The 13,948-nt window shown below is 36.0% G+C and overlaps 1 protein-coding gene across 1 annotated transcript in view; it reads left to right on the forward strand.

Moving 5' to 3' along the window:
- MEGF9 (multiple EGF like domains 9) overlaps positions 1-9,044 on the forward strand; it is a 109,974-nt gene extending 100,930 nt beyond the window's left edge. The window contains exons 4-6 of the mRNA XM_015116946.3: positions 467-607; positions 4,894-5,163; positions 7,264-9,044. Of these exons, the coding sequence (XP_014972432.2) occupies positions 467-607; positions 4,894-5,163; positions 7,264-7,715 (863 nt within the window). The 3' untranslated portion in view covers positions 7,716-9,044. The remainder of the gene's footprint in view (positions 1-466; positions 608-4,893; positions 5,164-7,263) is intronic.
- The last annotated feature ends 4,904 nt before the right edge of the window (positions 9,045-13,948 follow it).

Here is a 13,948-nt window from a genome sequence, read left to right on the forward strand (position 1 = left end):
TAGCCGGGTGTAATGGCATGCTCCTATAGTCCCAGCCACTTGGGAGGCCCCATCTCTTAAAAAAAAAAAAAAAAAAAAAAAAAAAGATTTATGCATGTTCATGCATGTATGATTAGTTCACTTATGAAAATGCCACAGTTTCTTCTATTAATATGTATTTGGATTGTTTTTATTTTTTCCTTGGTGTATACTTGGCCTACTTTTGGTATATAATCAGATCAACCAGCAAGGGTTTCCTGAGCCACTAATCCTGTATCCCACCTTTTCCTAAGGAGTTTACAAACTAGTAGGGGACACAATTCAGAGGCATGGGCAGTATAGAAATCAGGTGGGGTAGAAATTAACTCTATCAACCCCTATTAGTTTTTCTTTTTCTTATGATCTTTTTGTTGCAGGCATGATTTTTGAAAGTTACTTGGCTTTCAAGGTAAATCTTTAACTTTTAAAATTAATTTACTTCTTTTAGGTGCTTGTTTAAACTGCCAGAATAGCAAAGGAAATCACTGTGAAGAGTGTAAAGAAGGATTTTATCAGAGTCCTGATGCCACTAAAGAATGTCTTCGCTGCCCTTGTTCAGCAGTGACATCTACAGGCAGCTGCTCTATAAGTAAGGCTTTTCTCTAACTCTTCATTTTAGAGGGGAAAAAAAAATCAGTGAATCAGTTATCAATAGGTATAAATTGCATTAATGAATAAAGTTCTGGATGCCATAGGTGAAAGGGAGTTAAAAAAACAGCAAAAGTTTTCCTTTCCAGGAATTTATAATCTAATTCAAATATATATATGTGAATGAGACTTAAAGTGTCTAAAAACCTGCACAATGAGTTAATACAGGAACTTCAAGACTGAGCAACTTTTGCTCACCTATTTCAAGGTAACATTTACTAATTAGTTCCTCCTAGATACCAAATAATGTTGACTAATTGCGTATATATGGCAATCTAATAAATATAGTTGAATCATTTAATACTGATGTATGTATTAGTTATCTATTGCTAAATAACCAATTACCTTAAAATTTAGTGACTTAAAACAATAAGCATTCATTATTTCACATATTTTCACTAGGACTTTCAAAGCAGCTTAGCTGGGTGGTGCTGGTTTGAATTCTTTCCTCCCTTCCTTTCTTTCTCCCTGTCTGTTTAAATAATAGCTTTCTTGAGCTATAATTCACATTTCATACAATTTAAGATGCAAAATTCAGTTTTTTTAGTACATAGTCTCAAAGTTGTGCAACCATGACCACAATCAATTTTAGAAATTTTCATCACCTCCCCCATCAAAAGGACCTAAAAAACAATCCTATAATCATTAGCAATTACTCCCTTTTTGTCTGGCCGTAGGCAACCACTAACCTGCTTTTTCTGCTCTATGGATTTGCCCATTCTGAACATTTCATATAAATGAAGTCATACAATGTATGGCCTTGTGTCTCTGGCTTTTTTCACTTAGCATAGTATTTTCGGTTCATTCATGTTATAACATGTCCAATACTTCATTCCTTTTTGTTACTAAATAATATTTTATTGTGTTATACCCCATTTCATTTATCTGTTCTTCAATTGATAGACATTCGTGTTGTTTCCAATTTCTGGCTATTACAAATAATGCTGCTGTGAACATTTGTATACAGGTTTTTGTGTGTACATACATTTTCATTTATCTTCAGTATATACCTAGGAGTGGAATTCCTGGGTCATGTAGTAACTATGTTTATCCATTTGAGGAACTGTCAGGCTGTTTTCCAAAATGAGTACACCATTTTACATTCTCATTCTTACCAGCCCTGTATGTGGGTTCCAAATTTTCCACAGCTTCACCAACACTTACTATCTGCCTTTATATAATTATAGCCATTCTAGTAGATATGAAGTGATATTCCACTGTGATTTTAAGTTGCATGTTCCTGATGGCTAGTTATGTGCTTATTGGTCATTTATATATTTAGAGAAATGTCTGTTCAGATCCTTTGCCCATTTAAAGTTTGGATTACTTATCTTGTTATCATTGAGTTGAAATAATTCTTTATATGTTCTAGATACAAGTCCCTTAACAGATATATGATTTATAAATATTTTTTCTATTTTGTAGTTTAATTTTTTGCTTGCTTTTTGGTGACCTTCCCAGCAAGGCCCAGTTCAAATGTTACCTGCTTCATAAAGACTTTTCTGTATCTCCCAGTAGGAAATTATCCTCTCCCTCAAACTCTCGTACTGCAGTGCAATATCATGCATTTATGTACAGTGGATGCACCAAGAAGGAATAATTACTTTACCTGAAGTGGGGGAATATCAGCAATGGCTTCAGGGAGGATGTGACATAAAAGCTGAGCCTTGTGATGGGAGTCTGCATTTAGCAGGTAGACAGGAGAAGGAAGGTCATTTCAGATAAAAAGATCAATAGGAACAATGGTACAGAAATCTTAAAACAGCCGATTTGATCAAGAAACTACTTAGGAATGGCAGAAACAAAGTATAAGACAGAAGGAGTGAAACATGAGGCAGGCACATTGAATGTCATGTTTGAGGTCCAGTTGGTCTGCCCATGACAGGCATGAAAGACTTTCACAAACCTTAATTTCAGTCCTTCAATCTATTTCATCAGGAATTCTTTAGATTAGTTATTGTTGCTATAGTTGTTGAAGTACAAAAATGCTGTAAAATATGGTACTGTTGTAAGCTATAACTTCATTGAGAACAAGGAGTATATGCCTTTTCACTAATTATTTTTTTCCTGTATATTGTTGTTTGCATGGGTTATGAATAATTCAGCTGCCACCTTTTATTGCTAAAAGTAACCTAAGTATTTCTGGTTTAATTCCCTTATTTGAAATATGGAAAGCTGAGGCTCAGAGTTTAGTAACTTACTTGAGGTCACACTACCAACTAGGATTGTAAGTGGTAAGTTAGAATTCTTTATCAATTGCACACTCTGGGAATATACAAACCATTGAATTGTATGCTTTTAATGAATGTTACAGTATATAAATTATATCAAAAGCCATTTTAAAAAGTAAAAGTGAAAGATGAAAGGAATTTATTTTTCATAAAGAGCATCAGAAATATGATTCATTGCCACAAGTTCTATGACCACTGTAAAGTATTCCTGCTATAATAACATTAGTCTGTGTTTAGATAACAGAGTGATCCTCTTAGTGTAATTATAATAGTAAATTCTAAGAAAAGATCTATCTAGCAGATTTAAAAGATGATTTGTTCATTATTAAAAATTATTTATTAAATATAATGAAGAATCCAGAATTGAAATCCTATGAAGAATTAAAAAGAAGCAGATAGGTATGAGTTGTTATGTTCCTACTGCCTAAGGTGAAATTACTCAGTATATATATATTGAACACATGCTGTGTTTTAGGCACTGTGCTAAACATTAGCAATAAAGACAGAAAAATGTCAAGTAGCTCATAGTTTAATGGGAGAGACACACAAGTAATTAGGTAATTACAATTTCAAATGACATGTGTTACAGTTAAGCATAGACTAACCCTATCCCAAACTGAGGAAATCAAGGAAAACTTTTGTGCTTCTGAGAAGAAATAATATCTGAGTTAATTTCTACAGATTGAATTTGCTAACTGAACTAGAAATAGACAAGAGGATGTCCCATGCAGAGAAAGCAGTATGTACAAAATCTCAGAGAAAAGAAAGCAGGCAGTTTTTGGGAGTTCTCTTAAGCCATTTAATGTGCCTGAACCTTAGGGGGTGGTGGAGTGTGAAGTGAAGAGAGAAAAGTTGAGAGAAGTAGGCAGAGGTCAGATTATGAAAGGTACTAAAAATTTTCTATTACATTTTCACTTAATCCTGAAGGAGTCAGGGAGCCATTGAAGAGATTTCTCTAGAGAAGTAACATGTTCTTATTTACTTTGAAGTTCAAAGTGAATGTAGGGGTGCATTGTGATAAAAAGAACCATGAGGAAGTAGCTACAATAATTTAGGTGAGAAATGATGAAGGCTTAATCTAAGATCACTCCAGTGGGAATGAAAAGAGACATCTGTGGATTGGAAAGACTTTAATCAGGTACAATTGATATGAATTGATAACTGCTTAGAAGGGATACAGGGAGAAGGAGGATTGAGAGATGATTCTCAGTGTTTTGGCTTATGCAAGTGGGTAGATGTTGGTACCATTCACTGAGATATAGGGAACATTGGAGGAAGACAGGACTCAGGAAGGGAAGATACTGAGGACAGTGTTGTACATGTTAAGTTTGAGCTGTTTGTGGATCCAGGTGTACAGGAAGTTAGTATATAGTTTGGAATTTAGGACAGAGATATAGACTAGAGATACACATGTTGGAATTGTTGATGATGTCAGTGGATGAGTCCACCCATGGAAAATGAGCAGAGAAGAGAAAGAAACTAAGAGTAGAAGTCTGCAGAGTACCAACATTTAAGTATGAGAGGGATGGAGGAAGTTTTTGTTAAAACAATATTTTATCCAATCTGTCATCTATAAAAAGAAGGGAATAACACAGTTATGAGAGTGCCAACTCATCATAATCAGTCAGACTTCTTTTGTAAGCCTATTTGTTTTGCTCTCTACCTGAATAGGTTCTCTGAATGGCCCCATCATTCCTACAATAAGCTGGAAAATTAGTAAATAGATTATAGATTCTTAGTTTAATTAATTAATAGAGATTATTATATGTCTCTAGAGAGGAGACAGTAGGGAAGGTTTATAAAACTTTTTTTTAAAATTAGAGACAGGGTCTCACTATGTTGCCCAGGCTGGTCTCAAACTCCTGGGCTCAAGCAATCCTTCCACTTGGCCTCCAAAGTTCTGGGGTTATAAATCTTTCTAAGGACTAGTTGTTGTTTTGCATTTTTAATTGTAGCTTCCGACTGTACTAAACTATTCTGGCATTCTCTCTTTTAGAATCGAGTGAATTGGAACCTGAATGTGACCAGTGTAAAGATGGTTACATGGGCCCGAACTGCAATAAATGTGAAAATGGTTATTACAATTTTGACAGCATCTGTAGAAAGTGCCAATGTCACGGCCATGTGGACCCAGTTAAAACTCCAAAGATTTGTAAGCCTGAGAGTGGTGAGTGCATCAACTGCCTCCATAACACCACTGGGTTTTGGTGTGAGAACTGCCTAGAAGGTTATGTTCAAGACCTCGAGGGAAATTGCATCAAGAAAGGTAAAACTTCACCTAAGTGATTGTAAATTTAATATCTAAACCTAGCAGTGAAAATTTCAGCAGTGAAAAATGGAAGGCTTTGTAAAACCTTCCAACCCTACCAGAGGAGTTTTTGGAAATAGATTTTGATAGATATTTGCCTAAAGAGGTTTCTTTCCATTCCTGCTGCTCTTCTGACACTCCACAGTCAACTCCAGAAATTTGAGGACCAAGACAAAGTCGTTGCGAGAGTGAGACAAAATGTTCTCACATTTTTCTCTTCATCTATTTTTATTTTTATGTTAATAATTTAAGAATCCTATCATTTTTTTTATTCTTTGCTTCCTTTATTCTCATCACTTTGAGGGATCATCAAAGGTCTTTTGAAGTAGGGACATCTAATCTGGTTAGAAGTTCTAGCTGAGAAGCTGGAGTTCATTCTAGCATCTGTCCTAACTTTGGGCCTAAGTTTCCCCCACGTACAAAGGAGGAAATAATAATATTCCTTTTGATTTTTAAAAGCAAACTTATTCACATGGCAAAATATTTCTTACTGGAAAGCTCAGTAAAGATTAATTTTAAAAATTAATGATTATAAATTCAGGATAAGTTAGGGATATTGAGGGTTTAATAGGTCACAGAGAGATTGGACCATGCTGTTCTACAAACCACTCTTTGATATTCTAACATTGTGAACACGAGGCTGATGAGCAGTTGGTCTGTGGCAAGTGCCATCTTTCTGCCATTTTCTTGATATCTTGATACTGTTGTGATTAAGACAAAAAGATTCAGATTGAACCCTATTACTAGCTAGAGATCCCAGTACTCAATTCTGTTACCTACTTGGGAGGCACACTTTGTCCATACTTAACTGACAGGACTGATGGTTTTTCTTATTAGCTATTAAGTAATATGTACAAACTTTGCCTCTTTTTAGAATAAGTTGATATGGCTTTTGTGGTGAAGAATTATAATAATAATAGTAATAATTTTATTGAGTACCTGCTATATGCCAAGCATTAAATGTGATAATGCGTGTGGTACATTATTTCATTTAATCCTTCCCAAGAACTCTGCAAAGTTGATGTTATTCACATTCTACAGATAAGGAAATTGAGCTTTAAAAAAATTTACTTATCTATAGCCACACATTTCTATTTGATTCCAAAGCCTTTAGTCCTTCCACCAAACTATGCTGCCATTAGACATACAAAGTATAGTACCTAAATTATAAAGTAGTTGTAATCTACACAAAGGAAGAATTCCTACACATGGAATTAAGGAAAGCTGTTTTCTCTCTTGGCTGACGTCAGCCTCGGACATTTAAAATTTGTTTTTCAGACATAACTCGAGGTACAGTTTTGCCTACACCTCCTTTGCAGATAATTATTTTACCTTTATGAAATGCCATCAGACTTGTTAGACTTATTTTTGTTCAAATGATTGCCATATACCCCTGTCACTTTTAACTATGTGATTTAGAACTCAGTAGTGACAAATTTACTGCCTTTGCAGGAATTTGTATGATTTTATCTAAGAGTAAGAATGGACAACTCCACTGGAATTTTCCCAATTTTTTTTTTTTTTTTTTTGAGACAGAGTCTTGCTCTGCCACCCAGGCTGGAGTGCAGTGGCACAATCTCAGCTCACTGCAACCTCCGCCTCCCGGGTTCAAAAAATTCTCTGCCTCAGCCTCTTGAATAGCTGGGATTACAGGTGCCCGCCACCACGCCCAGCTAATTTTTGTATTTTCAGTAGAGACAGAGTTTCACCATCTTGGCCAGGCTGGTCTTGAACTCCTGAACTCGTGATCCATCCGCCTCGGCCTCCTAAAGTGCTGGGATTACAGGTGTGAGCCACCACACCCGACTCAAAGATTTTAATGTAGATATTATACATATTGGAAAACAGCCATAGATGTAATAATCTAGCTTTATAGACCCTGATTCTTACCCTTATCACTATATTTCTTTAAAAATTATTTTTAACTTGCATTATCTTAAAGCAGAATATCATGTCAACATCCTACATCAACATTCACTCCCATGTGCATTTCTTTTATTGTTTCTCAAAACTAGATAATTTTGTCTTTTACATTTCATTCTCTGTTTTTATTTTCAGAAGTTATTGTTCCAACACCTGAAGGTTCTACCATTTTGGTTTCCAATGCCTCTTTGACCACATCAGTGCCCACCCCTGTTATAAATAGTACTTTTACCCCTACAACCCTGCAGACTGTCTTTTCAGTAAGCACTTCTGAAAACAGCACTTCAGCTTTAGCTGATGTATCATGGACCCAGTTTAACATCATCATTTTGACAGTCATCATCATTGTTGTGGTGCTGCTAATGGGATTTGTGGGGGCTGTATATATGTACCGTGAGTACCAAAACCGGAAACTCAATGCCCCCTTTTGGACCATCGAGCTGAAAGAAGACAATATCAGTTTCAGCAGCTACCATGACAGCATTCCCAATGCAGATGTTTCGGGATTGTTGGAAGATGATGGCAATGAAGTGGCTCCCAATGGGCAACTGACCCTGACGACGCCCATACATAACTACAAAGCCTAAGGAGCTAGAAATATTCTCCTGAATTGTTAAACCACAGTGCTTATAAGCATCAGCCCCTGGGCCAGACAAAGCCTGGCTAGAGTTTGCTGAGAAAGCAAAGGCAAATAGTGCATCTGAAATTTTCAGGTACAAATTTGTAATGCGCTTAGCCTATCTATTGCTCTTAGTTTTCCCATGAAGATCTGAAGTGTTCATTGTCATTAGGACTTGAAGTAAAGTATATTTTTGTACTAAACCACGTGGGAGTATGGAAAGGCTAAACCCCATTGTGCGGCCCAAAACCACTTTGACCTCCAGATAGACTCCTGGGGAAGTGTTCACCAAGCCAGTGGTAACAAGATGATGGATGTGGAGGGGGAAAAGACTGCTGAAAGACTTCATCTCCATTCCTGAAACATTTTTTTAAAAACAGTGTCAGGGATTATATTCATTTTACTATACAAAAGGACATCATTGAGGAAAAGCTGGTTTCTAGGCTGTATCACAATAAATAATCTTGATAGTTTCTAGAAGAGGGATAGAAAAGTCCCAAGATCTTCAGAAGGGCTTGGTTTTTTCCTCCTAGGATTCTTGCTCAGTGATGAGATGAAAGCACAGGATAAGCTTCTAATGGAGGAAGGCAGCATTGGGGAGCAGGAGGCTGATGGTCCTCCTCAGGGTCTCAGTGTAAATGATCAATTGTCTAAAAGTAAGGAATATTCCTGCCTCTAGAGAAATAAGGTGTACATAGTTAATGTAGCATATCTGGTCAACATTGTATTTGTATCTATTTGTAAAAAAAAATCATGTCATATTTTATCATCTGGAATTTATTTGTACAGCAGTTAATGGTGTTGTAAAAAGAAAAATATGGGGATTGCTTAAAATACTGTAAAATAGATGGCAATATTGCTAGAGCTGGGACTCTGGTGAGCATCAGTCATTTTTAGTCCCTCTTGAGGACATTGCTGAAATTTATAAGAGGTCGAATGTTTCTAATCTTTCTTTCCTTTCTCAGTCTAAAAGTAGAGTTACATGCTCTTTGACTTACTATGATTCAAGCAATAGATTTTGAAGTCAATAATCATTAAGCTGGGACATAGGATGCATTCTCCAAAAACATTAATCTAAGTAGACACTAGCTACCCTATATATTTTACATAGATTAATATAAAACATATCCTCATTAAAAAATGTTTTTCTTGAATGTAAAAGATAGTCTTCCAAAGGATAGAAATATTTTAGTTCCAAGAGAAAAGCCATCGTATTACTTGGGATCTGTAGTTTTCATGCCTGTGAAATATTTATAATCTCTCCCTCACCCCAAATAAAAAATCTCCTAAATGTGAACATAGCCTGTCACTCATTTGCCATGAGGTATGTGCCATCTCCCTGCAGTGCTATAGTTCTCCCATCGTCTTCTTGTCTGGTTAGTGGGTAGCTTTGTAGATGGGTGTGTATAGTTAGTTCTTGCTTTTTGATGCAGTTTTTTCCTAGAGGCTAACTACTGTTGCTCTCATTTATTATGATATTGACATTTTGGGTTAAGCAAGGTGGGTGGGAAAGGTGGTCAGAAGTCAAATATAACTTATTAGGAGGAACAGTGAACTGTGAAGTGGTTAGAAAAAAAAATAAAAACTTATTAGATTAGACCTAGGAAATCCAAGCTGACCCCTTTGCCTAACTTCCCTAGAGAAAAAACTAGAACTTGGTCATCCCTTTATAGGAGACCCCTAAGTTGCTCTCAGGGTTTGGAGATGATGTTCTGGAGGGAGTACAAGCAGATAATCTACTTCTGGTAATCTGAGGGTGCTTTGCATATTTGGCCATTGCTCAGAAGAATAGAGGTTACATTATATTACATTATATGAAAATTATTTAGTTTTTCTATAGCCCTTTGTAGTTTGCAAAGCACTTTTCCATATGTGTGTCCTCTCTTCCACACCATAGCCCCCTGAGGAAGTAATTGTTCTCCCCATTTTATAGATGAAAAGACTGAGGCACAGAGGAGCTAAATGTCTTGTTCACGGCTATACAATGTGTGTCATTATTAGGCTTGGAATCAGGGCTTCTAACTCTAAAGCACATGTTTTTTCAACTATATGCAGAAATTGCCTAGCCATGGACACAAGAAAGCTAGGAGGAAGAGTTCTACTTGTGGATGTTTTTTATTTTTTTTAAATATCAGGAGCAATCCAGGGCCATACAACCATGAAGCACTTAGCGAAATGAACACAGGAAGATTTACTATCTGAAGCTAGTGTTAGTGATTAGAAAACAAAACTGCCAGTTTTGTGCTTCATTAAGGTGAACTCATCTTTCACGCAGGGAGGGAAAACTTGCTTTCCCTAGCAGTTGCTGCATATGTGTGTACAGACTGCACAATTCTAAGAAATTATGCAAAATGGCATACCCGACTTTCTCCCAGTTACACCGCCCCCCACCCCCCAAAAAAGGTCAGGATCAAAGGTAGTGAGAAGTGAACATTTATTAAACAGAAGTTAAACCAATAGAGAAAGGAGGTTTGTTGGAATCTAAGAGGATTTTGACCATGTAGAAATTCCTTGAAACAGGCCTTAAAAAGTATTGAAAAATTGAATCACAAAGGAAGTTTACCTTTAAATATTTGTTAATGGCTCCTAGGTTATGGTTATAATTTTTCTCAATGGGAAAAAAAGTCTTAACATTTGTTTTAAATAATATCCTCTAATGTCTCCAGCTTTTTGCTTCTGGAAATAATTTGCTTTAAAATATAAACCAATCACGAAGTGATCTACCACTGAAATCAGTCTAGGAAACTAGTATGGGATGCACTGCACAATGTTCTTTCCTCTAAAGGCATGAGCCCCATAAACTGTGGCATCCAGCAGCAGGATGCCATCTGTCCTTCAGAAAGCCTAATATTGGGCCAGGTGCAGTGGCTCACGCCTGTGATCCCAGCACTTTGGTAGGCTGAGGCGGGTGGATCACGAGGTCAGGAGTTCGAGACCAGCCTGGTCAACATGGCGAAATCCTGTCTCTACTAAAAATACAAAAATTAGCTGGGTGTGGTGGTGCGTGCCTGTAGTCTCAGCTACTCGGGAGGCTGAGGCAGGAGAAGCACTTGAACCCGGGAGGCAGAAGTTACAGTGAGCCGAGACGGCGCCATTTCACTCCAGCCTGGGCGACAGAGCAAGACACCATCTCAAAAAAAAAAAAAAAAAAAGAAAAAAGAAAAAGAAAGCCTAATATTGGGAGAATGTTTGTGTAAGGATTGGAAATGTGTTTATTTTTAAATAAGATAGCACTGATGTGAATCTTATTTGGAAATTACAGATACTGCCATTAAGCGATGCTTTTATCTTCATTAATGCCTATGCATTTCTGATGGTTAGGTGCCGTAGGTAGTGTTAAGTATGTCCTTGTCCTCCCTTACTCCCCTCTCACTCCCTCTACCCTCTGTCCCCCAGGGTTCTTTTATTAATGGAATTTCTGCAGTTACAGAGAAAAAAATGACACTTGAAAACTAAAGCTCATTTATATTAATACTAAGGTCCTGTGGGCCTAGTGCATTACTCTTCCCAGTGATATCTAGATTTTAAGAGTAGAGAACAGATGAAACATGGGATGAGAGGAGAGAGGTTTTTTAGACAACATTTGTAGACACCTCAAATTATATCACTATTCTCTAGCGCCAATATTCCCAGGTAAATTGACCATTAAAGCAATACTCACTGACCTACTAGTTTATTTTGGTCAGCTGAGTGCCATCAGGATCTTTAGCCCTTTAAGTGCTGTTTTGGGAGTAGAGAATTCTCTTGACAGCTTTGATTGGAACAGGGTTATTAGATCATTCACTTTTGTCCTACACTTTTTAGGACGCTTGGTGAACGTAACACCACTTAAAATGAACATACCTGGTTCTTATATTTTGGGCTAGGTGGGTAGGAATTGAATTTCCACAGCTCAAGGCAAGGTCTCTGACAAAAAGTTCAGAGAAGTAAAAGGCAACCCAGCGTAACCTGTTACAGCAAGAAAAGCATTTCTGGCTTCATCCACAAAGAATCTTTGGTCTGTTATACTCTTCTTGATAGTAAGGAGTTTGGGAGCTTAAATGAATTTGGTGTGTGCGGGGGAGTAAGGGAAGGTTAGTGCATTTTTCTGTTTAACCCTGAGCCAGTGTCTATGCCAAAGGGAAAGGCAGGAAGAATACACTCATACATCTGAAGAAGTCAAATAATATCAAACGGACTAAAGGTTATGGATCATTAAAATGTCAGTGGTTGAATGATGTTTGCTCAAAGGCAATATGGGAATCTTTCTTGTTACTTATGCATATGCAATAACTGCAGCAGCAGCCCTAGAAAGTGAGCCCAGGGCTTCAGATCTAAGTCCAAAAGCTAAATGATTTAAAGTCAAGTTGTAATGCTAGGCATAAGCACTCTATAATACATTAAATTATAGCCCGAGCAATTAGGGAATGTTTCTGAAACATTAAACTTGTATTTATGTCACTAAAATTCTAACACAAACTTTAAAAACATGTCTCATACATATGCTGTACTAGGCTTCATCATGCATTTCTAAATTTGTGTATGATTTGAATATACGAAAGAATTTATACAAGAGTGTTATTTAAAATTATTAAAAATAAATGTATATAATTTGTACCTATTGTAGATTTGTTGTTTACTTTTTTTTGTGGTCAGAGTTGTTTGATATCTTCAAATACATGCCAAGGATCATTTATTTTCAGCCCACTTCATAAAAATCTTTGAACCCTTCATTTATTGGCCATGCATTTTGTTTAAGTTCATTTAAAGAATGTTTTCTACTTGGGGGAAAAAAAAATCCATGAAGAAGATTCCTTCTCTTAGAGGAAAACAAAACAAAACCTGAGAAGAAAATATATTAACATACATTTTTGTTTATGCTTTTGCCTGTTCCCTCTGAGATCCATTGGATTTTATAGAGAAAACTTGCTCACTTTGGATTTCTTTGTCACACATATGAAGAATTTCCTTTCTTTGGTAGAAATCTGAAGAGAAACCATATTCTACATATTTATTAGGTAACTTGTAATAAGAGTACATCTTTTTAATATTTTAAGCTACTCTTGAAGAACCTTTATTTTGACAAAGCTAGATGGTGTTTAATGGGATGCCATCTGAGAGATTCCTTTATTTGAAAAAAAAAAAAAAAAGAAAAAACAAGTCAGGCACTTCTTTGTGCTGAGAGCTTTATAAACTTAAATTGTTTTGTTCAACTTCAGTTGGTTGACATTTAAATTTTTAAACTCTTATATTTTCTTTCTTTTCTAGCCACACAAGAAAACAGGTTTTATTACTTTATAACAACACCTTATGTTTATACATGTGGTTCTGTGATGTATATGAATTGGTTATTAAGGGAAAAGAATAAGCATGGCAGAAATCTAATCAAATTACATTTTGAAGAGAAAGTATATATATATATACAAACAAGTAAAGACATTTGCAAGGTTGCATTATCAAAACTGGTTGTATTCATTTTCCATAGGCGTATAAGACACCTATGTTTTTTAAAGTTCCACATGCTCCATTATAATTAAGTCAGTAACTTCAAAGTAACAGTGTGCTTACTTATATTTTAAAAGTTAAGCTGAATTAAAAACAATGTTTTTCATGAGATGATAGCATTAGGAGTGTTAATTGACAGGCTGAAAATCAACATTCTATCTAAATCAATGTTAAAATTGTAGTTTTACCTATAAGTTAGTCTTTCAAGGCAATTTTATGAGGAATTATTGTAGTAATTGTACAGGCTTTCTAGTACTTCTAAGTACAAAATGAAAGCCATCAGACAATGTTAAATTCACAATGTGCTGCTTGTTTGTATTAATAATAAGTAGATTTTAAACCTTGTCTGTTGAATGGAACACTGCACTTCAAACAGTTGCAAAAGAAAACAGGCAAAATGTTTTCTTTGTATGTAATAAGAGTAGGTTTGGGTAATAAAAGAAGTGTTTGGGAGGAAATCTTCTTTTGTGGTTTCCTTTGTGTTGTCAGACAAACTGCTAAAATTGTATATGTCAGTATTGGTTCTTTTAGTCTTTGACCCAAGGAAGGAAAAGTCTCAGCTCTTCCAATGTTAATTACTGTTCCAATTTAACCATGTTAAACTCATACAATTTCCTATATATGCCAGGTTATATGATGTCTTCCTCCCTTTGCCGGTACTGCTTCCCCTACCTATAATATCCTTGAGAATGCTCATTCATTCTTTGCAAACCTTTG

The sequence above is a fragment of the Macaca mulatta genome, chromosome 15, assembly GCF_049350105.2.
Source record: "Macaca mulatta isolate MMU2019108-1 chromosome 15, T2T-MMU8v2.0, whole genome shotgun sequence".
Taxonomy (NCBI): Eukaryota; Metazoa; Chordata; class Mammalia; order Primates; family Cercopithecidae; genus Macaca; species Macaca mulatta.